The 24133-nt window shown below is 44.3% G+C and overlaps 2 protein-coding genes across 2 annotated transcripts; both read right to left on the reverse strand.

Moving 5' to 3' along the window:
• Nucleotides 1-11771: 11771 nt before the first annotated feature.
• LOC308662987 (zinc finger protein 263-like) lies at nucleotides 11772-15948 on the reverse strand (the record flags this gene model as incomplete). The annotated part of the gene is made up of 4 exons (XM_081319130.1): nucleotides 11772-13576; nucleotides 13889-14015; nucleotides 14852-14956; nucleotides 15634-15948. 4 exons carry the CDS (start codon nucleotides 15946-15948, stop codon nucleotides 12672-12674), a joined length of 1452 nt encoding a protein of 483 aa, XP_081175256.1. The 3' UTR covers nucleotides 11772-12671.
• Nucleotides 15949-18140: 2192 nt separating this feature from the next.
• LOC308661333 (uncharacterized protein) lies at nucleotides 18141-23790 on the reverse strand (the record flags this gene model as incomplete). Its single annotated transcript, XM_081316256.1, has 7 exons — nucleotides 18141-20773; nucleotides 21085-21211; nucleotides 21867-21983; nucleotides 22489-22826; nucleotides 23006-23389; nucleotides 23500-23646; nucleotides 23787-23790. 7 exons carry the CDS (start codon nucleotides 23788-23790, stop codon nucleotides 19296-19298), a joined length of 2595 nt encoding a protein of 864 aa, XP_081172382.1. The 3' UTR covers nucleotides 18141-19295.
• Between the last annotated feature and the right edge of the window lie 343 nt (nucleotides 23791-24133).

Consider the following 24133-nt stretch of genomic DNA (forward strand, 5'->3'; position numbering starts at 1 on the left):
ATTGAGAGGGCCAGATGCCATGATCTTGGTTTTCTTAATGTTAAGTTTCCAACCCAAGTTTTGCACTCTCCTTCTTCACCCGCAACAAGAGGCTCTTTAGTTCTTCTTCACTTTCTGCCATTAGAGTGGTATCATCTGCGTATCTTAGGTTGTTGATATTTCTTCCGGCAATCTTAATTCCAACTTTTGATTCATCTAGCCCTGCTCCCCAACTACACCATCTCAACTAGGTAAGATATTATTTACAAATAGGATATCCAAGTATGACTCAAGGAAATTTTCCCTGCATGGAGAGAGTAGTGGTTTGTTTCACTTTACTTTTCAAATTGCTGTAGGGAAGAAATAATGATTAGAAAAAGGCAGGAAGTTATTTTTATAAGGAAGAATTCATTTATCCCATGCTAGATCTTTGCTTTTCTGAAACTTCATTCAAATTCAATTCCTGATAGGGGCATTTGAAAAAAAAATTTATTAAATTTATATGCTGATTATCTCACCAGGATGACCCTGAAGTCAACTGTGAATCCATGCACAGTGGGGCCATTAAGCCCATTTTTTCCACTTTACCAAAAAGGAGAATATGATTTATCAAATCCCTTTAAATTAACTTCAGCCCCTTAACAATTGCTAGCAACCCTGGCTCTCAATTATTATAATGAGAGGCTATTGTATTGTGAAAAAAAGGAAAACTGCCAGAGACTGCTGGCTGACTTTTCACCAATCACTAAGAGAGTGTGAGTTTTAGCCCTGCCTATGGCATAAAAACTGGCTGGCTGATTTTCAGCCAGTCACCAGGAGGCTGTGAGTTCTAGTCCTTCCGTAGACACAAAAGTCAGCTAGGTGACTTTGGGCCAGTCCCTCCCTTTCAGTCCAACCCACCTCACAAGGTTGTTGTTGTGGGAAAAATAGAAGGAGGAAGAGTATTAGATATGTTGGCCACCTTGAGTTATTAATAAAACAGTAATAAAGGTGGGATAAAAAATCTAAAGTAAAAACAGAAATTTTTAAAAATATGAGAAGTTTAGCAGAAGTTTCCTCAGATGCTACCAAATTTTCTGCACATCCCAACTTATTCTTTAATAAGTGTGTGAGCACTTATTATTCTTTAATAAGTGTGTGTAACCCATATCCCTTGCCCAATTTTATTTTTACCTTACGCATTAGATTTTCCACCTTGAAATTTTTTAGTGATTCTCCATTCCTCCAAACAAAAGGGTGCTCCAGAGTTTGGATATAAACTCTGAAAAAACAGTGCCCTTGATGATACAGGTAGTCCTCGACTTACAACAGTTCATTTAGTGACCATTCGAAGTTATAATAGCACTGAAAAAGTAACTTATGACCGTTTTTCACACTTATGACCATTGCAATAGCCCTATGGTTACTTGATCAAAATTCAGATGCTTGGCAACTGACTCATATTTATGACGTTGCAGTGTCCTGGGTCATGTGATCATCTTTTGCGACCTTCTGACAAGCACAGTCAATGGGGAAGCCAGATTGATTTAACAACCGTGTTACTAACTTAACACCTGCAGTGATTCACTTAATAAATGTGGCAAGAAAGGTCGTAAAATGGGGCAAAACTCACTTAACAAATGTTTCACTTAGCAACAGAAATTTTGGGTTCAATTGTGGTCATAATTGAAGGACTACTTGTAAATGAGTCCAAACAGCTGTATCTTTAGGTCTTTTGTTAATGACAGGTCTATGTAAGCAGGATGTCTTAATTTTCCTAGAATCACTGTGCTGGAAAGCCTTCTCTGCAGCTATGGACTATATAAAAATACCTTAACATGTGTTTTTAAACTTCCTATAGGCTCCAATAAAAACTTTTTTATATATAAGTCTCTTAGCGACACATAGGATTTTTTTTAGTCTGCATCACAACGGGAGAAAAGGGATAAATCTTCTGTGTACTTCCTGATGTTAACTGTACATTTCAGTTAAGAATCTCATCTCTCTCACTCACTCACTCACTCACTCACCCATAATGTCTTTTATTTTGAAAATGCTATCATAGAATTGGCTAGTTTATAATGTTATAGAAAAGTAAAAAGTTGAGGTTCAATGTTAATGCTTCCTTCTACTCCTGCAACAGAGGAAGTCAGAAGTCAGTGCCTTTTCTTTTTCCCTTCTCCCCTCACTTTTCCCTTTTTCTCTCACCCTTTGCTCACAAAAGCCCCCCCCCCACTCACACTTTGCTCACAAAAGTCTCGTCGCTCTCACTCACTCCTCCGTATCTTTCAAAGGCACCTCGTTCAGTCTCTCCCCCACTCACTCAGTCTCCTTCAAAGGCCTCTTGCTTGCTCGCTCACTTACTGCCCCATCGCTTCCAAACGCAATTTGCTCATTCGCACACTCACTTACTGCCCCGTTGCTTCTAAATGCTTCCAAATGCCATTTGCTCATTCACTCACTTACTGCCCTGTCGCTTTTAAATGCCTCCAAACACCACTTGCTCGCTCACTTACTGTGTTTGGAAGCGACAGGGCAGTAAGTGAATGAGTGCCAGGGCAAGAGGCCATCAGCTGTTTGGCATTGGAGACGCCGGGTGGCCCGATGCAGCGCTCCGTGGCTGGGGCATCTTCAGCTGGTGTCAGGGACAGTGCCAGAGGCTGTCAGCTGTTCAGCGCCGGAGACCGCTGCCACGAGCTCTGGGTCGGGGTTTGGAGCAACTCCGGGTGGGGGCTCAGCATGGGCTGCGGCGTGGCAACTGCAGGGATGGGAATCCCCACGGCCTGTGGCTCCAAGCCACAGGGGCAGGGGTGCAACAAGAGTGGGTTCTTACAGACACCGGCATCGCTCCCAGTGACAGCACCTCTGAGTTCCAGCACCTTCTTTTTAGAAAAAAAGCCCTGATTATAGGGCACTCGGCAACAGGCGGGAAAGCACTAGAGAACTGTAAGCATATTCAGACTGTGATATGATAATGCACTCTGCTGTAAAATGTGGCTTTCTGATGTTTCTACATGGTGTAACCAAAAGTTTGGAGGGGTCTTGTTCAGTTTCTAACATTAAACTGGTTTTCAATTATACAAACTGTTTGGGAGCGCACAGGGCGGTGGGGTGTTGACATTGGCAGAAGGTGCTCCCGTAGGTAGTCCGGACCCATGCCATGTAGGGCTTTGTATGTCATTGTTAGCACCTTGAACTTCACTCAGAAGGCAACCGGAAGCCAGTGCAGCGCACGGAGGAGAGGTGTGATATGGGAGTATCGGGAGGCTCCCAAAAGTGTCCGTGCCGCTGCACTTTGCACCAGTTGAAGCTTCCGAGTGTATCTCAAGGGCAGCCCCATGTAGAGAGCGTTACAGTAGTCTAGGCGAGAGGTCACAAGGGCATGGGTGACTGTACGTAAGGCATCCAGGTCCAGATAAGGCCGTAGTTGGCGCACCAGTCGAACCCGGGAGAAGGCCCCCTTGGTCACAGCTCCTATGTGATCTTCCAGGGATAGTTGTGAGTCTAGGAGGACACCCAGGTTGCGGGCCCTATCAACAGGGGGTAGTAACTCATCCCCGATGTTAAGGGGTGGGATGCTCTGAGTATCCTGGCTTGCCGGTACGTACAGCCATTCAGTCTTGTCCGGGTTCAATTGAAGCCTGTTCCTCCCCATCCATTCCCGGACCGCTTTCAGGCAGCGGGACATCACGTCGAGGGCATCACTGATGCTGTTTGGAGTTGAGATGAAAAGCTGGGTGTCATCAGCATACTGATGGTACCCTACTCCAAAGCTACGAATGATCTCGCCCAGCGGCTTCATGTAGATGTTGAACAGGAGAGGCGAGAGGACCGACCCCTGAGGGACTCCGCAAACGAGAGGCCTCGGGGTCGACCTCTGTCCCCCTGCCAGCACCGACTGCGAGCGACCCTGGAGAAAGGAGGAGAACCAATGCAGAACCGTGCCTCCCACTCCCAGTCCCCTGAGGCGCCGCAGCAAGATACCATGGTCGATGGTATCGAAAGCCGCTGAAAGGTCTAATAAGACTAGGACAGAGGAATGGCCCCTGTCCCGGGCTCTCCAGAGATCATTCATCAGAGCGACCAATGCCGTCTCCGTGCTGTAGCCCGGCCTGAAGCCCGATTGGCACGGGTCTAGATAAACCGCTTCATCCAGGATCTGAGGAAGTTGGTGCGCCACCACGCTCTCAACAACCTTCGCAAGGAAGCGAAGATTGGAGACTGGACGAAAGTTATTCAATGAGGATGGGTCCAAGGTGGGCTTCTTGAGGAGAGGTCTCACCACCGCCTCCTTCAAGGCGGTGGGGAAGTGACCCTCACTCAGAGAAGCAGAGATGACCGCCAGGAACCAGCCTCGTGTCCCCTCTCGAGCCGCATAAGCCAGCCAGGAAGGGCACGGGTCCAGTAAGCATGTGGAGGAGCTCAACCTCCTCATTATCCTGTCCACTTCCTTAGGAGTCACAGGATCAAATTCCTCCCAGATGACGTCGACAAGACTGCCCATGTCTTGTTCTTCCAACTCTGCCCAGTTGGAGTCCAGGCCGGTTCGAATCCGAGCAATTTTATCCAACAGATATTGACCGAATTCCTCGGCTCGACCCTGCAAGGGTTCCTCCCTCACCTCTTGGTTCAGTAGGGAGCGAGTCACCCTGAACAAGGCAGCCGGGCGATTATCTGCGGACGCGATGAGGGTGGAAAAGTAGTTGGATTTTGCCACCCTTATCGCAGCGAGATAAGACCTGGTGAGGATTCTTAATTGCAATCGGTCGGATTCGGATCGACTGGATCTCCAACGGCTCTCTAGGCCCCGTCTCCGACGCTTCATCTCCCGGAGCTCCGCAGTGAACCATGGGGCTCGCTGGGATCTGCGCCGGGTCAGAGGCCGCAGGGGTACAACTCGTAATCGTTTTTCTAGTCTTTCCACTAATTTGCAGCCTTGTAATATAAATACGGTTGCTTCCTTTTTTCATAAAATATTTGCCTCCCTAGAAAAAAAAAATCTAATAGCTGGTTTGGTTTACATGTTTTCTCCGTGAAAAAGAGCATTCATTTGTGGTTATTAAGTACTTAGGTTATAATGCAAGATTTCTAAAATGATCACAGAAATGGGATGCTCGAATTAAGATATGGGCAGGTTTGTGACTGTGTTTTTCTTTGTGTGCTTCTTTGAGAAGCTATATTTGTAACTCTGTCTCTCTCTTCCTATCTTTAGGAAGGCCTATTGTTGGGTACATAAGATGTCTTGGATACAGGGCTGGGGTCTGCATTCCTGCTATGAGAATCTTGTAGCCTAGACAAGAGGCACGAGAATGAATACTAGCACTATCTCTACTGCGAGGCTACAATACTAAATCCTGAATCTCTGCAAATATTTCTTCCCTCCTCTCCCTTTACTCTGAAAAAAATTAGGGAGTTTCTTCTACAATTCTTTCATTGCCCCATCATCTTCACAATCTTCTTGTGGAGACTAAGTTATATTTTAGATAATAGTTGTTCAGCCTAAGGCTTTCCCCACGTCTCCCAAAGTCTTTCTCATTTTCCCATTACCCCATCCCTATCCATGTTCTCCAGAAGTCTTTTCCATTGTTTGTTTGTAAAGAAGAGAAACAAAGGCATTGTCATGGTTCCAACAGATGCAATTCTTCAAAGAACCAAAAAGGCATTGTTTACCTTAAGAGGTCTTTAATCAAAAGATCATAGCTTTGGCACGTACATGGTCAAGCTGAAATCTGGATTCCCCTCCCCAAAGCACACAGTATCAAAGCACAGTTCCTCCCTCTAATTAACCGTGATAAATCACGTTCTCCAATTAGTTTGAATTGTAAGCTTTCCCTCTTAAACAACCCGCCAAATTCTTATTTCAAAACAGCCTTGAGACATTCTTCCTACTCCCCCGAACATTAACTAATTCTAACTCTAAAAGTAACACACGTTTTAAAGAAGCAAAGCTGCCTCTCCACGTTGTCAAAGCAAGAACATCTGATGTTAGCAGCATTGATATCCGGCCCCCCTTACCAAAAGGACAGACCCTGTAGCGTAAACAAAAACATATGTTAGGGACTGTCTCTTGGTTTGTTGAGGTGTTTCTCATAAAACCTTTTGATGAGTCGGTCGGCTTTCACATCACTAGATTTCACTCAAGTGGCTTCAGACAACGAGTATCCCTTCCATTATTTACTAGGTACTGCAATTTCCCTTTAAAAATTGGAGAATCAAGAATACGCTTTACTTCATAGTGAGTTTGACCCGCCACTACGAGGGGCCCGGGTGCCTTCTTAGGGGGAGGTCTTAAAGTGGATTCTCAAAAAGGTTTCAACAAGCTGCAATGAAAGACAGGGTGAATTCTCCCTAAAAGCCTAAGGCGTTTCAATCCTACTGTGACTAGGTTGATGATCCTTACAATGGGGAAAGGCCCCAAGAATTTCGGTCCTAATTTCTTGCTGGGTAATTTGAGCTGTAAATATTTAGTCGACAGATAAACTTTTCCTCAAGTTGGAATGTTCTTTGGGGAGCCCTCTTTTTATCAGCCTATTTTTTATAAGTTTTGAAAGTCTTTTTTAACACCGTTTTCGTGTTTCTCCAAACTTCTTCCCAGTCCCTCACCCAATGATCAAGTATCTGGGAAGCGGAGAGCAGTTGAGGGTATTCAGGTATTGGGCTGAATTCTTTTCCTGTGGCTACCCTAAAAGATGTGTAGCCGGTGCTGCTGTGAACAGAATTACTGTAAGCCACCTCTGCGAAAGGGAGGAGGTCTGTTCAGTTTATTTGTTGGTATGAAACATAACTTCTGAGATATTGCTCCACCATCTTGTTAGCGGATTCCACAGCCACATTGGTAGCTGGATGGAAAGCAGATGATAGGACTTGAGATGATCCAATTAAAGAAAACTCCTCCAAAACTTTGCTGTGAACTGCACCCCGTCTGAAATTATTCGCTTAGGGGTGCAATGCAGCGTGTAGATATGTTTCAGGAACAATTTAGTGAGTCTTTGGGCCAATGGGAGTCCTTTGCAAGTGATGAAATGAGCCTGCTTAGAGAACAGGTCTATCACAGTCCAGATGACAGTATTTCCTTTCAGGTAGGTCTACTATAAAGTACATAGCTATTTCTTCCCGTGTTTGAGAAGGGTCTGCCACCAGCTGCAATAACCCAGGGGTTTTCCCTGGAATTCGTTCCATGGTGGCACATACAGTACAACTCCTGACATAGTTTTCCACATCCCATTTTAGTCCCGGCCACCAAAATTGCCGGTGGATGAGATGTAGTTTTTTTAAGCATCCAAAGTGTCCAGCCTGTTTTACGTCATGGCTGTGTTTGAGAGCATTAAGACGGAAGGCTTAAGGCAAATACAGCCCGCCCCCCCCTGCAAGGCAAACCATCCCTGCATGTTAGGGAGGATTGATTGTCTTTGAACCATTGATCGGTGAGGAGCTAGTTTTATTTTCTTTACCCCAGGGTCATCAGGGTTAGGGGCCCTGTAAGGTGTGAGTTCACTGGGGATGATTGCCTCGTTAACCTCTTCACATTCTCTTTTGTACTGGGGTAATCTTGATAATGCATCCGCTAGGAAGTTTTTTCCTCCCAGGATGTACTTTAGAGTGAAGTTGAAATGATTGGGGGACAATTGGCAGAGAGTTCTCTAGTGCCTCCAGATTTTTATGATCTGTCCATACTTCAAGTTACCTTGCTCCCTTCTAGATAATGTTACCAATATTGGAATTCAACATTCTGGAGACACAAGCAATAGAACACAGCCAAACTAGAGTCTTGGACTTTAAAAGAGCTAATTTCAATAAACTTAGAGAGACCATGGGAAGAATTCCATGAATGAGAATCCTAAAGGGGAAAACAACTCAAGAAGCTTGGGAAATTTTGAAAAGTGAGATAATAAAGGCCCAGTCTAGTACAATACCAACAAAGAAGAAAAATAATAGCTCTCAAAAGAAACCAGCATGGCTGCATAAAGAACTCTCTGATAAATTGAAAGATAAAAAGGACAAGTATAAGAATTGGAAAGAGGGGCACATAACTAAGTCAGAATATCAGCAAATAGCCTGTGCCTGCAAAGATGAAGTGAAGAAAGCTAAGGCTCAAAATGAACTAAGGCTTGCGACCAAAGTCAAAAATAACAAAAAATGCTTCTTTCAACATATAAAAAACAAGAAAAAAGTTAAGGAAATGATTGGTCCATTAGTGGGGGAAAGTGGCAAGAAGGTGACAAGCAATAGGGAGAAAGCAGAACTATTTAATTCGTTTTTTGCATCTGTCTTTACACAAAGGGAAAAAACAGTCCAACCTACCCAAACCAGTGACATAAAAAACAGAATAGAAACGCAAGTTAAGATAGGCAAGAAAATGGTAAGTGAGCACCTGTCCAGCCTAGACGAGTTCAAATCACCAGGACCAGATGGATTACACCCCAAGGTTCTCAAGGAACTGGCAGACGTGATCTCAGAACCACTGAACTATATTTTTCAAAGATCCTGGAGCACTGGGGAACTACCAGAGGACTGGAAGAGAGCTGATGTAGTTCCCATCTTCAAAAAAGGGAAAAAAATAGATCCAGGAAACTACAGACCTATCAGCCTGACCTCAATACCTGGGAAGATTCTGGAAAAGATAATCAAACAACAAATCAGCGAACACCTTGATGCAAACAAAGTCATCACTAAAAGTCAACATGGGTTTGTCAAAAACAGATCATGCCAGACAAATCTATTACATTCTTTGACCAAGTGACAAAACTAGTGGACCAGAGGAATGCTGTAGATATAATTTACTTGGACTTCAGTAAGGCATTTGATAAAGTAGATCACAACCTACTACTTGATAAGATAGAAAAATGTGGGTTAGATAGCATTACCACCAGATGGATTCGTAGCTGGCTGACAGGCCGTACTCAGCGTGTGGTCCTCAATGGAACCCCATCTACATGGAAGGAAGTGTGTAGTGGGGTGCCCCAGGGCTCTGTTCTAGGCCCAGTGCTCTTCAATATCTTCATTAATGATTTGGATGAGGGGATAGATGGGGAACTCATCAAATTTGCAGACGACACCAAGCTGGCAGGAATAGCCAATACTCCAGAAGATAGGCTTAAGATACAGAAGGATCTGGACAGACTCGAACACTGGGCACTATCTAACAAAATGAAATTCAATGGTGAAAAAAGTAAGGTTCTACATTTAGGCAGGAAAAATCAAATGCATAGGTATAGTATAGGTGGTACCTTGCTCAATAGTAGTAACTGTGAGAGGGATCTCGGAGTCTTAGTAGACAATCACTTCAATATGAGCCAGCAGTGTGCTGCAGCTGCCAAAAAAGCCAACACAGTGCTAGGCTGCATTAACAGAGGGATAGAATCAAGATCAAGTGAAGTACTAATACCACTTTACAATGCTTTGGTAAGGCCACACCTGGAATACTGCATCCAGTTTTGGTCACCACAATGTAAAAAAGATGTCGAGACTCTAGAAAGGGTACAGAGAAGAGCAACAAAGATGATTAGGGGGCTGGAGGCTAAAACATAGGGAACGGTTGCTGGAATTGGGTATGTGTAGTTTAACGAAGAGTGAGGGGTGACATGATAGCAGTGTTCCAATATCTAAGGGGCTACCACAAAGAAGAGGGAGTCAAGCTATTCTCCAAAGCACCTGAAAGCAGGAGAAGAAGCAAGGATGGAAACTAGTCAAGGAGAAAAGCAACCTAGAACTAAGGAGAAACTTCCTGACAGTTAGAACAATTAACCAGTGGAACAACCTGCCTCCAGAGGTGGTGAATGCTCCAACACTGGAGGTTTTTAAGAAGAGACTGGACAGCCATTTGCCTGAAATGGTATAAGGTTTCCTGCCTGAGCAGGGGCTTGGACTAGATGACCTCCAAGGCCCCTTCCAACTTATTATTATTATTATTATTATTATTATTATTATTATTATTATTATTATTATTATTATTATTATTATTATTATTATTATTCTGCTAAGCTTGTAAGCCGCCCTGAGTCTTCGGAGAAGGGCGGGATATAAATGGAATTAAAATAAAATAAATAAATAAATTATTATTATCTAATGGCGAAGGCCACCTTCTCCCAGACTGCCCATCTCCTCTCACTTTCAGTAAATTTTTTAGAGGTAATTTTTTTTATTCTTTTGCAGTAATACAGCTCCGACTGCCACGTCACTGGCATCAGCTTGAAGTATGAAAGGCTCCTCTGGGCAGGAGTGCTTTAAGACTGGTTCAGCAGCAAATAGTCTTTTTAAATTCTCAAAAGCGATTTGACAGCTCATACTCCATGCTAGTGGTTGGCCCGGTCACTGTTTTTCCTCCTCCTTTGCTTGTTTTGAGTAGTTCTGTAAGGGGTAGGGCAATCTCAGCAAAGGAGGGGATGAATTGATGGTAGAAGTTGGCAAAACCTAGGAAGCTCTGGAGTTGTTTGCGAGTCTTTGGGGGCTACCATTCAATTATAGTTTTCACTTTGGCTGGGTCCATTTTAATGCCCTCATTGGAAATTCTGTAGCCAAGATACCGTAATCTAATCAGGTTTGATGACATTCACATTTCGATAATTTCACATAAAATTTGGCATTCAATAGTTGCTTTAACACTTCTCTCACCAGCTTTATATGATCACTCATATTCGTGATGTATCTCTCTCCATGATGAAATCTTCCCTGAATCTTTCCCAGCTTCCTCCATGTTTAGGGAAAGTGGCCAGGGTTCAGGACTCCTAGATAGTTTCAAAAGTTTTTGGATTTTGGCTTAATGTCATGGTTCTGACAGATCCAATTCTTCAAAGAACCTCAAGGCATTGTTTACCTTAAGGAGTCTTTAATCAAAACAGCATGGCTTCGGCACGTACATGGTCAAAATTCCCTTCCCCTAATCACACATCAAAGCACAGTTCCTCTAATTAACTGTAATAAATCACATTCTTCAATTAGTTTGAATTGTAAGCTTTCCCTCCCGTTAAACCCGCCAAATTCTTATCTTCTCTTATTTCAAAACAGCCTTAAGAGATTCTTCCTACTCCCCCCAGCATCAACTAATTCTAACTCTAAAAGTAACACACAACTTTTAAAGACACAAAGCTGCCTCTCCATATGTTGTCAAGGCAAAAAAAATCTGATGTTAGCAGCGTTGACAGGCATATAAGACTTTCTAATAAGGTTTCCTATATTTTCAATGAGAATGAATAGTTAGAATATGAGGTGAATCAATTAATTCCTGCATTAGAGGAAAGAAAGGGAGAGAAGAATGAATGAATTCTGGCCACTCCCTTAAAAGATGGAGCTTCTTACATCCCTTTGGTGGCTGGGAGGTTGAAATAGGCTTGAATTTCTTTTCCTCCTATGCATTATTTCTGTGTGGAAACCTTTGCCTAAAGAAGAAATAAATCATCTTATAACTAAGGTCACTGATCTGCCCTCAGCAATTTTGATATTTGATTGCTTATAACTTTTCTCCTGTGTGACCACTTGGATGGTAATAATATTCCAGTTCAAACCAGATATTTTTTTCACTTTCCATTCTCTAATAAACTCCCTGCAATATCTAGATCCTTGGATAAATAATAAGTTGACTGTTGCAAATAAAGCTCAATGACTTGGTGGCTAATGCCTCCTTAAGTAACACCAGCTGCCTGCAATTAGTGCAGGTTCGAGTCCCATCAGGCTCAAGGTTGACTCAGCCTTCCATCCTTCCGAGGTAGGTAAAATGAGGACCCAGATTGTTGGGGGCAATTAAGCTGACTTTGTAATAATGCCGCTGGGGGGGGGGGGCGAAAGCCCTAATAAGCAGGAATATACATAGAATGAAGGCTACTGCTAAGCTTGTAAGCCGCCCTGAGTCTTCAGAGAAGGGCGGGATATAAATGGAATTAAAATAAATAAATAAATGAATTCATTTTGTTTTTTCCTGTAGATCAGTGCCCGGTCAGCCTGGGCCAAGCCAAGACACCGTGGGTTGGTCTTTTGGCATTTCCAGGGCAGCTCCAGGGGCCGAACATAACCACATAGCAGGCCAGATTTTGCCCACGGGCCTTGTGTTTCACATGTCTGCTGAACAGGAAGTCCTTGACTTATAACAGTTTGTTTAGTGACCTTTCAAAGTTACAACAGCACTGAAAAAAGTAACAATTTTCACTCTTGACAGCCATTGCAACATCCTGATGATCATGTGATCAACATCCAGATGCTTGGCAATTGGTTTATATCCATGACTGTTGCGGTGTCCCAAGATCATGTGATCCTCTTTTGTGATGTTCTGACAAGTAAAGTCAATGGGGAAGCCATATTCAGTTAACAACCAGATTACTAACCTATCAACTGCAGTTATTCATTTAACAACATAGGAAAGCAATGTCATAAAATGGGGCAAAATTCACTTAACAAATGTCTCACTTAACAAGAGAAATTTTGGGCTCAATTGTGGTTGTAAATCAAGGACTACCTGTAGTCATTAAAGGCTTTTTTCTCCCAAACTCAATACATTTGAGGGCTGGTTCCCCTGTGGATACTTTGGAGGCCAGTATCGCCTCTCTCCTCAGAAAGGCTCTTTCTACCCTCCACGGATTTATATGCTCTTTACGAGAATTATGTTTTCCAAGTAAAGCTATTTCCACACCGTGTGCATCAATGTGGTCTATGCCCAGTGTGGACCTTTTCATGAGAATTAAGGTGAGCTTTCCAGTATAGCTTTTTCCAGTCTACTTATATGGTCACTTCTCACTGTGAATCCTTTGGTGATAATTAAGATGACTGTTGCTAATGAAGCTCTTTCCACATTCCATGCATTTATACGGTCTGTCCCCACTGTGGATCCTTTTGTGACGATTAAGATTTCCTTTCCGGGTAAAGGTATTTCCACATTCCATGCATTTATATGGTCTCTCCCCTGTGTGGATCTTTTCATGATGTTTAAGATGTCCTTTCTGGGTAAAGGTCTTTCCACATTCCACGCATTTAAACGGTCGCTTCCCAGTGTGGATCTTTTGGTGACAAACACGATTACTGTTTCTAATGAAACTCTTTCCACATTCCGTGCATTTATACGGCCTGTCCCCAGTGTGAATCCTTTTGTGATGATTAAGATGTCCTTTCTGGCTAAAGGTCTTTCCACATTCCATGCATTTATATGGTCTCTCCCCAGTGTGGATCCTTTGGTGGCAAATAAGTTGACTTTTCCTACTGAAACTCTTTCCACACTGCATGCAAACATTCCTCTTTCTGCTCAGACTGGAATCCCCACCAGTTTTTACAGAGGTATGTGGTTTGCATTTCCAATAGAGTTTGTTTGGTGAAGTAGCAGCGAAGGAGTTATTCTCCATAGTCTCTAGAGGCATGCATGTTTTTTTTAGTCTGGTTTCTGCTGTAGTTATGTAACTCAAATTCATGGTTTCTTTTTTTCTACATTTTCCTTTTCTCATTTCTTTTTGATCTTGCTGGGATAGGAACCCAGGAATACCAAGAGAAGTGGATGACCTCTCCCCTCCATTTTCTGGCTCTTTTGTCCTTAACATTTTGGTGTCCCTCTGATGGCCAAGGATTATTTTTACCTCGTTCTTCTCTATTTCTAGTAGATTTAACCTTGCCTGCTTATCATTCTCATTCATAGACACATCATCTGCAAGAAAAAAAAAGAAAATTAACATTGATTAGACTTAGAAGCTCCCCCCGCCCCTGCAAAAACATGCCAATCTGCGTTCCACATTTAGTTAAATCCATTTGTTTAGTCAGGATGTGATATCCGCAAATTATTATCTAGTAGTCTCCTGATTGTATAGAAAGAATGTTTTCAGCCAAAGAACAGGTTAAAGCTTTGGTGTTGTTCAGTTAATCTATTCAGTCATTTCCATGGAGTATCTAGGACATTTTTCAATTGTACGGTGAATATTTCTGCAACGGCCTTATTGAGAATTGAACAGCCTGGCCTTACCCAGAGCAGCCTTATTCCTAGAAAACTCCTGCACGACTTCTCTGCACAAGGCCTTCTGGCCAGAATCTAGCAGCCTCCACTCCTCATCCGTGAAGTCCACAGTCACTCCGTTAAAGGAATCAGAGCTCTAGAAAGAGAAAAAAAAGCAAACAATCCCAGGAAATAGTTGAAAGTTCTCTCTTACTGCACATAACAGAAAACACACAGTTGCAAGAGCCAAATGGACATTTTCTTTCAAGACGGATTCATGTCATCCTGTCCACATAGTCTGTGGGGCTGGAAAGCTACAGCTGAACAAATCACGGCTTAGCTGCTTCCAGGTTGTAGAATGCAACACAGCCAACCTTGGGGAGCTTCCCAGTGGCCTGGAGTAACTCATCAAGTAGGTTTTCGGCAGAAAATCCCCTAAATCTACCTTCCTCGTTGACCAAATTCCTGAGTAAACAGGACATAGCCACTAGGAACTTCTTTCCTAACCTATTTTAAATTTTTGGTAATGTCCTTGAAATCCCAAGTCACTTGAACAACAGTTTTATTGTTACAGCCACTTAGTGTTAACTTACTGGCTTATCCTTCATATGGTATATTTTTGTTGGTATTCTTATAGACACATTACAAGGAAGACGGGTGGCATAAATATTTAATAAAATAAACACTGATCAGGTATGTTTAATCCCACTGTTACTGTTTCAATTCATGGATTTCATTTGTAACTATTATAGGCACTTAATATTCAGAAATATTAAACTTTTTCTACACTTAAATTACATTTCCAAAACAAAGTTCCTACCTGTAAATTGTTTCATTTGCATCTCCAAAACAATCTTGAAAGAAATGTGGGTGGACACTGTGTTTAAGTGCACATAGACTCAGCTTTTGGTATTAAACACAGCTCATGAATGGATGGAGCTGGAACGCTACTGTTCTGGAACGCTACTGTTCTGAGAAGAAACCTGCACTTACCTGGCAAGGTGGCCAGAGTTGGATCCTCCAGAAAAACAGCTCCTGAATAGAGCGGAATCGATCTCTGCCCCGGAGCTCTGCTGAAATCTCCTCTGTGAACAGCTCCTGCATAACAAGAAAAGCCTGATTCATGATCCACTTTCAGAAGACCATATCCATGTTAGTTTGCATACCTTATCTTTTCCTTCCCCACCTGTTCTTCCCCAACCCAATTCAGATACACCTCTGGCACACTGCATGTGTCTTATATTTCTGAGTAAATGATGAAAAGGGGGGGAGTTAAAACAGCAGGCTGTGCTTTTATGTACATAAAGTGTAAGGGTGTGTTAATTGCTTCACTTCTTTATTAAATGTGATTAAATGTGGCTGTCTATCAGAGGCCATTCACATAATCCAGTTGCTTCCCCTTTAGATTCAGGTGACAGCAGATCACAAAGTAAACTTCACTTCTCTAACTATTAAATGTGGCTGCCTATCAGAGACCATTCACATAATCCAGTTGCTTCCCCTTTAGATTCAGGTAACAGCAGATCACAAAGTATTATTATGAGATTATTATGAGATATGTGGATAACAGAGGTGCAAAGGGATAAATTAATTTAGGAAATAGAAGCATTTGCCTCAAGAAGAAATCAATTCTTCAGAGGTGAGGCACTCCAGACAAGGCTGCAGTCATATTTTCCATCTGTCTTACTACAGACACGGCTAGATAGATCTCTGATCTTTCCCCCTCTACCCGACCCCCCATGGAGTTCCCAGGATGAAGCGCCCCCCCTCCTCACCTGCCCCTTTCCCGGCTCTTCCCGCTGGGCTTGGCTGAGGAGGAAGCCTTCGGCCAGGGCCACCGCCTGCGAACAGCTCTCGGCTCCGCACTCCCTCACCCAGCTCGCCATCTCCGCGGGCAGCAGGGCCAGCAGCTGCTCCAGCACCACCAGGTCCAGCATCTCCCCTTTGCTGCTCCTCTCCGGCCGCAGCCACTGGCGGCACAGGCGGTGAAGGCGGCTGCAAAGCTCCCGGGGCGTCTCGGCCTCCTGGCGGCAGCCGTCGAGACCGCGGAAGCGCCGGCGGTGGATCTCTGGACTGAGGGCGGCCTCCATCCCTGGGGATCCCTTCGGGTCTCCTGCTCGAGGGCAGCCAAAAGAAGCCCGAGGCAGTCCCAAATGTCCCTCAGCCCCTCCGCAGCCCCTTCTCCGGTGTGCAGGAGGGAAGAAATGGCTCTCCGCTCACTCGGGCTTTACCCGCCTGAGACGACAGCGGTTCATCAAAGTCGGCCCTTTAATGACTTCTGGACTTCAACTCCCAGAATTCCTCAGCCAGGCACGTTTGAAGACCCCTGCTCAACAAGAAGCCAGAACGAGAGATATGTGCTTCCTAGAGGGGACCTGATAGAAAGAGAATGAAAGGGGACCTTCCTTTTCCGGCCTCCCGGAATCTCTACGTCGCTGCCCTTCTTCCGAGGGGGGCGGGGTTCGCCGAAAGGAGGGCGGCGGAAACGGAGGCTGGGGCGGCGATGCCTGCAAAGGGCGGGGAAGGACTGATGATCTCGGCGTCGCCCCTCTTCATCGGCAGCTTGCTGCTGCCCGGGTCCTGCGCTCTGCAGGAAAGTTGGGGAGCCTCCGCTGAAAGTTGGGGCTCTCCTTGGTCTCTGGCTCCAGCGCAGGACGAACGGAACAATCTGTGAAAAGCTTGAAAAGCCCTGCTTTAACTGTTACATCACTTGAGAGAACAGGTTTTGTCTGGAACAAAAATAATGTTCAAGATAAATCTTCTTAATCATAGAAATTGTCTCCTACAACTGTAGCTTTTCCCTTTTTACCATATCTTCACTAACAGCAGGCTGTGTTTTTAAGTAGATAATCTGTAAGGGTGTGTTAATTAGTTTGTTTCTCTTACTATTGTGGTATTCTAGGGGTATCACAGGCCATTCACATAATCCAGTTGCTTTCCCTTATCTAGATTCAGATAGCACAGATCACAAACACTGATTATTATGAGATATATGGATAACATCACAAAGGACACAGAGCTGTAATGGAAGAAAAATGTTAAATTAGGAAACAGAAACATTTACCTCAGCAATAAAAAATTATTCAAATGTAATTCCAGAAAAGGCTACAGTCATATTTTAGTCCTATTGCAGATATAGCAGATATAGCTTGATCGCTAATCTTTTCTTCCCCTCCCCCATGGAGCTCCCAGGATGAAGGCCCCCCCCCCCGCTCCTCTTAACCTGCCCCTTTTCTGGCTCTTCCCGCTGGACTTGGCTGAGGAGGAAGCCTTCGGCCAGGGCCACTGCCTGCCAACAGCTCTCGGCTCCGCACTCCCTCACCCAGCTCGCCATCTCCGTGGGCAGCAGGGCCAGCAGCTGCTCCAGCACCACCAGGTCCAGCATCTCCCCTTTGCTGCTGATCTCCGGCCGCAGCCACTGCTGGCACAGGCGGTGCAGGCAGCCACCGTCGAGACTGCAGAAGCGCCAGCAGTGGATCACTGGGCTTTGGGCGGCCTCCATCCTTGGGCCTCCCTGTTGAGGGCAGCCAAAACAGGTATGAGGTAGTCCAAAATGCCAACCGGCCCCTCCCCAAGCCCTTCTCCGGTGTGCAGGAGTGAAGAAATGGCTCTCCGGTCATTCAGACTTTACCCGTCTGAGGAGAGCAAGTGCAAATCTTTCCCACCAATTTCCTGAGCACTCATGGGCTCACGTGCCTCAAGAAGGAGCCAGAACGATAGATATGTTCTTCCTAGAGTAAAGTGGTATTAGTACTTCATGTGATCTTGATTCTATCCTTCTGTTAATGCAGCCTAGCAGTGTGTTCAGGTTTTTTTGCAGCTATAGCGCACTGCTGCGTCATATTTAAGTGGATCAACCATGACAGGGGTGTCAAACGGCTAGCTGGACACGTCACAAGGAAACTGCGCCCACCTCAAGGCTGGCAATGGGGAAAAAGCTCCAATATGTCACACAACATCAAATGACATCACGAGTTTGATATGTCTGGTCCACTAGGAGACCGAGATCCCTTTCACAGTTATTACTATTGAGCAAGATACCACCTATCCTGTACCAGTGCATTTGGTTTTTCTTGCCTAAATGTACAACCTTATTTTTTTCACCACTGAATTTCATTTTGTTAGATAGTGCCCAATGTTCAACTCTGTCAAGATCCTTCTGTATCTTAAGCCTATCTTCTGAAGAGCACTGGGCCTAGAACACAGCCCTGGCGCACCCCACTACACACTTCCCTCCATATAGATGCAGTTCCATTGAAGACCACACACTGAGTAAGGACCACACACATTTATTGCTTTTAACTTTGTAAGCACTGAGCCCCCTTGTGGCAAGACAGGCAGCAAATAAAAACAGTAAATAATATTTTGATATGTATTTATGCCATTCTTTATATTAGTGCTTTTCAACCTGTTGTACTTGGTACTTTGGCAGTGGGCAGGTAGAACACGTACAGCGGGTTGACAAGCAGTGTAAAAAAAGGGGGGGAAAGTGGAAAAGTGTACCAGGGAATGAGCTGAACTGGTGGCAAACCACACAGGCCTGTGAGAGAATCAGCTGGAGCTACGGTGTTGCCACGGCACTGCTGAGTGCTCAGGATCACCAGTGGGGCTCCATTTGATTGGCCCTTCTGGAAGTTGCCTCAGGGAAAAAGACTCAGCTACAAGTATACCTAACAGAAGAGGAGGGGGGCGAGAGGAGGATACAAAGGGACGTTTTGGAGGAAAAGAGAGAAAAAAACCCAATGGGGAAAGAGAACGGGACACAGAAAGAGAGAAGGAGAAGAGAAGTGGCTTCTTTAAGACAAGGAGAGGGAAAGAAGGGGATAGAACAGTGCAAAGATTAATGGCAGAGAAAGAAGCACACATTTCCCATTTAAAGTGTGGTAAGTGGGTGTGTAGACAGTCTTCAACCTACAACCAGAATTGAGCCCAAAATTTATATTGCTAATGGAGAAATTTGTTAAATGAGTTTTGTCCCATTTTATGACTTTACTAGCCCCACTTGTTAGGTGAATCACTGAAATTGTTTACATGCAGGTCTCTTACTTAGGAATAGAGCTTGTAAGTGTTCTCCGAATGTCCTTTTCCCACTGACTGTTCAGTGATCATTTCTGCATCCAGATTATTCAAGTTGGAAAATAACAAGAATGGAACACTCTGGAATGTTATTCAGCTTTGGAGATGGAGGGGGTTGCAGCTTATAGTCCTTTGCAGCATGACAGCTCTCCTTTTCCTTTTCAGAGGATAAAATACAGGCTGAAGAAGGCTCAGATCCTTGGAATCCAAAGTTCATTTAGGTGGCAAAGTCCAGGAGTTGCCTCTAGAACACCTTTTGATGGGGGACATTTTCAGCCAATCTCTGAGAGCAAAAGAGAAGCATGCTGAGTAGCCCAGTGCTACCTTTGCTAATGAAGCACTTTCCACATTCTGTGCATTTCTATGGTCTGTTCCCAGTGTGGATCATTTTGTGATAATTAAGATGCCTTTTCTGGGTAAAGGTCTTTCCACATTCCATGCATTGATACAGTCTCTCCCGTGTGTGGATCCTTTCATGAGATTTAAGATGTGCTTTCCGGGTAAAAGTCTTTCCACATTCCATGCATTTATACGGTCTCTCCCCTGTGTGGATCCTCTCATGAAGATTAAGATCTCCTTTCTGGGTAAAGCTCTTTCCACATTCCATGCATTGATACGGTCTCTCCCGTCTGTGGATCCTTTCATGACATTTAAGATGTTCTTTCCGGGTAAAAGTCTTTCCACATTCCATGCATTTATACGGTCTCTCCCCTGTATGGATCCTCAAATGAAGATTAAGATCTCCTTTCTGGATAAAGCTCTTTCCACATTCCATGCATTTATATGGTCTCTCCCCAGTGTGGATCCTCTCATGAAGTTTAAGATGTTCTCTCCGGGTAAAAGTCTTTCCACATTTCATGCATTTATACGGTCTCTCCACTGTGTGGATTCTTTGGTGGTGATTAAGATGACTGTTGCTAACGAAACTCTTTCCACATTCCATGCATTTATATGGTCTGTCCTCTGTGTGGATCCTCTCATGAAGATTAAGATTTCCTTTCTGGGTAAAGGTCTTTCCACATTCCAGGCATTTATACGGTCTCTCCCCTGTATGGATCCTCAAATGAAGATTAAGATCTCCTTTCTGGGTAAAGCTCTTTCCACATTCCATGCATTTATATGGTTGCTCCTCAGTGTGGATCCTCTCATGAAGATTAAGATCTCCTTTCTGGGTAAAGGTCTTTCCACATTTCATACATTTATATGGTCCGTCCCCAATGTGGATTCTTTGGTGGTGATTAAGATGACTGTTGCTAATGAAACTCTTTCCACATTCCATGCATTGATATGGTCTGTCCCCTGTGTGGATCCTCTCATGAAGATTAAGATTTCCTTTCTGGGTAAAGGTCTTTCCACATTCCAGGCATTTATATGGTCGCTCCCCAGTGTGTATCCTTTGGTGGTAAGTAAGATGAGTTTTCTTACTGAAACTCTTTCCACATTGCATGCAAACTTTCCTCTTTCTGCTCAGACTGGAATCCCATCCAGTTTTTACAGAGGTATTTGGTGTCTCTGGTGAAGTAGAAGTGAAGGAGTTATTCTCCATAGTTTTTAGAGGCACGCATGGTTTTTTTAGTCTGCTTTCTGCCACAGTTATGTAATTCAAATTCATGTTTTCTTTTTTTCTATATTTTTCTATTCTCATTTCTTTCTCATCTTGCTTGGATAGGAAGTCACAAATACCAAGAGAAGTGGATGGCTTCTCCCTTCCATTTTGTGGCTGTTTTCTCCGTAACATTTTGGAGTTCCTCTGATGGCCAAGGATCACTTTTATTTTATTTTTCTCTACTTCGAGTAGATGTAACCTTGCCTCCTTGTCGTACTCACTGACAGACAAATCTACATGGGGGGAAAAATGAAAATTAACATTCTGATAAGAATTTAGAAGGGTCCCACTCAAAAACATGCCAATCTGCGTTCCAGGTTTATACAATCCATTCGGCTAGCCAAAATGTGATATCTGCAAACTGTTATATAGAAGACTCTTCATCACATAGAAATAATGTTGTCATATAAAACACAGATTAAACCTTTAGTGTTGAATCAGTCAATCTGTTCAGTCACTTCCATGGAATATCTAGGATCTTTCTTAATTCTACGGTGAATGTTTCTGCCATGACCTTATAGCGAATTGAACAGCCTGGCCTTACCCAGAGCAGCCATATTGAAGGAAACCTCCTGCATGACTTCTCTGCACAAGGCCTTCTGGCCAGAATCTAGCAGCCTCCACTCCTCCTCTGTGAAGTCCACAGTCACCTCCTCAAAGGGATCAGCGCTCTAGAAAGAGAAAAAAAATAGACAATCCCAGGAAACAGTTGAAAGTTCTATCCCTTAATGCACACAACAGAAAACACTCAGTTGCAAAAGCCAAATGAACATTCAGGATGGATTCATGTCATCTTGTCCACATAGTCCATGGAGCTGAGAAGTTGCACCTTAACAAATCACGGCTTAGCTGCTTCCAGGTTGCAGAATTGAACACAGCCAACGTTGAACAACAGTTTTATTGTTACAGCCACTTAGTGTTGACTTAGTGGCTTATCCTTCATGTGCTGTATTTTTCTTGGTATAATTACAGTTACCTTACAAGGGAGACAGGTGGCATAAATATTTAATAAAATAAACAAACACTTCTCCGGTATGTTTATTTCCACTGTTATAGTTTCAATTCATGGACTTCATTTCTAGCTATTTTAGGCACTCTTCTTAATAGCATTAAGAAAAGTTAAATTCCTTCTACAATTAAATTTCATTTGTAATAAAAGGTTCCTGCCTATGAATTGTTGCACTTGCATTTCAAGCACAAACTTGAAAGCCAAATGCGTGTGGACACTATGTTCAAGTCCACATAGACTCAGCTTTTGGTATTAAACACAGCTTCTGAATGGATGGAGCTGGAACACTACTGTTCTCAGAAGAAACCTGAATCTACCTGGCAAGGTGGCCAGAATTGGGTCCTCCTGTAAAACACCACTTGATTAGAGCTGGATCGATCTCCTCTGCCCCAGAGCTCTGCTGAAATCTCCTCTGTGAACGGCTCCTGCATTTGAAGAACAGCCTGATTCATAATCCATTTTCAGAGGACAATATCTATGATAGTTCACATTCCTTACATTTTGCTTTCCCCAACTGAAATCAGAGACACTTCAGGGACTCTGTATGTGACTTATATTTCTGAGTAAATGGGAGTTAAAACAGCAGGCTGTATTTTTATGTACATGTGTTAATTAGCTTGCTTCTCTTACTATTGTGGTATTCTAGGGGTATCAGAGGCCATTCACATAATCCAGTTGCTTCCTCTTATCCAGATTCACATAGCACAGATCACAAAGTATACACTGATTATTATGAGATATGTGGATAACAGAGGTGTAAAGGGATAAATTAATTTAGGAAACAAAAAGAAATCAGTTATCAAAATATTTGATAATATAGTTTCAGTAAAGGCTGCAGTCTCATATTTTAATCGCTTTGTTTTCTTGCAGAAGCGATTAGATTCCTGATCTCCCCCCCCATGAAGTTCCCAGGCTGAAGCCCCCCCCCCGCCTCCTCACCTGCCCCTTTCCCGGCTCTTCCCGCTGAGCTTGGCTGAGGAGGAAGCCTTCGGCCAGGGCCACCGCCTGTGAACAGCTCTCGGCTCCGCACTCCCTCACCCAGCTCGCCATCTCCGCGGGCAGCAGGGCCAGCAGCTGCTCCAGCACCACCAGGTCCAGCATCTCCCCTTTGCTGCTCCTCTCCGGCCGCAGCCACTGGCGGCACAGGCGGTGCAGGCGGCTGCAAAGCTCCCGGGGCCCCTCGGCCTCTTGGCTGCAGCCGTCGAGACCGCGGAAGCGCCGGCGGTGGATCTCTGGGCTGAGAGCGGCCTCCATCCCTGGAGATCCTTTCAGGTCCCCTGCTCGAGGGTAGCCAAAAGAGGTACGAGGCAGTCCCAGATGCCAACCGGCCCCTCCAAAACCTCTTCTCCGGTTTGCAGGAGTGAAGAAATGGCTCTCCGGTCACTCGAGCTTCACCCGCCTGAGGAGAGCAACGGCAAATCTTTCCCGCCAATTTCCTGAGCGCTCATGGGCTCACGTGCCTCAAAAAAGAGCAAGAACGATAGATATGTTCTTCCTAGAGTAGACATGGAAGGAAGAGGATGAAACAGGATTCTCCTTTTCCGGCCTCCCGGAATATCTACTCCGCTGCTCTTTTTCCGAGGGGGGGCGGGGTTCGCTGAAAGGAGGGCGGCTGAAGGGGAGCCTGGGACGGCGATGCCTGCAAAGGGCAGGGAAGAGCCGATGATCTCCGCGTCGCCTGTCTTCATCGGCCACTTGCTCCTGCGCCCTGCATGGAAGTCGGGAAGCCTCCGCTGAAAGTTGGGGCTCTGCTTGGCCTCTGGGTCCAGCGCAGGACGGACGGATCGGGGGCTGAACGTCGGAAGGCGCCTGGTAGCCCCTTTTCCAACTGACCCCTTTCCTTGCAAAACGAGAACAGCAGCCGCCTCCGTCAGATGCAGAGACTGATGCAGGATGGAAATCCGGGAGGGCGACGGGAGGGGAAGGCAGGTTGGATCCGGGGCTGCCAACGTGGGGAAGCCTCGCCCTCTGCCTCGCCCTGGAGGTTGTCAGGATGGCTGGAGCAGAGAGCTTCCTCTCCTCTGTGCTCCCTTCCTGGAGACGAGACTTGCTCTCTGGGCGTAAAGCGTTTCTCCCGCTGGTTCGTTTGCCGCGTTGCTAGGGCAGAAGTGAGCCTAGAGGACCGAGGGTTTCGGTTTAACGGAGCTGGCACCGATCCCCTCTTTTTCCATCTCTGTTTAAATACTCCTCCTTTGGAAATAGTGAAAGGAGAGATTTTATCTTGGAGAAAATCTGACCCATGTTAGTCAATGCTGATTTCATTGCCCATAAACAATTTATAAAAATCTGTATAACTAAAGATCAGGAACAAGCTAAAAAAATTCTTAATTCCATATAACAACTAAATAGACTTCTCAGAGTAGCAATTTGCATGTTTTACACATACCTTTCTCCTTTAGGTATTTAATTTACAATATAAAAATATGATTTATTATTTAAGAACCAAAGTTCTTTGAAAATCAAATCGTTGTGCTCACTTTTCTGCTAAAAGACTAGAAAAAGTGAACTCAGAATAAAACGTTGCAAAGTTGCTTCTTATACCCACCCCTAAATTTAAGCATTTGTTGTAGGAGGCTTTTCTCTG

The sequence above is a fragment of the Vipera berus genome (genome assembly GCF_964194415.1).
Source record: "Vipera berus genome assembly, chromosome: 2".
NCBI lineage: Eukaryota > Metazoa > Chordata > Lepidosauria > Squamata > Viperidae > Vipera > Vipera berus.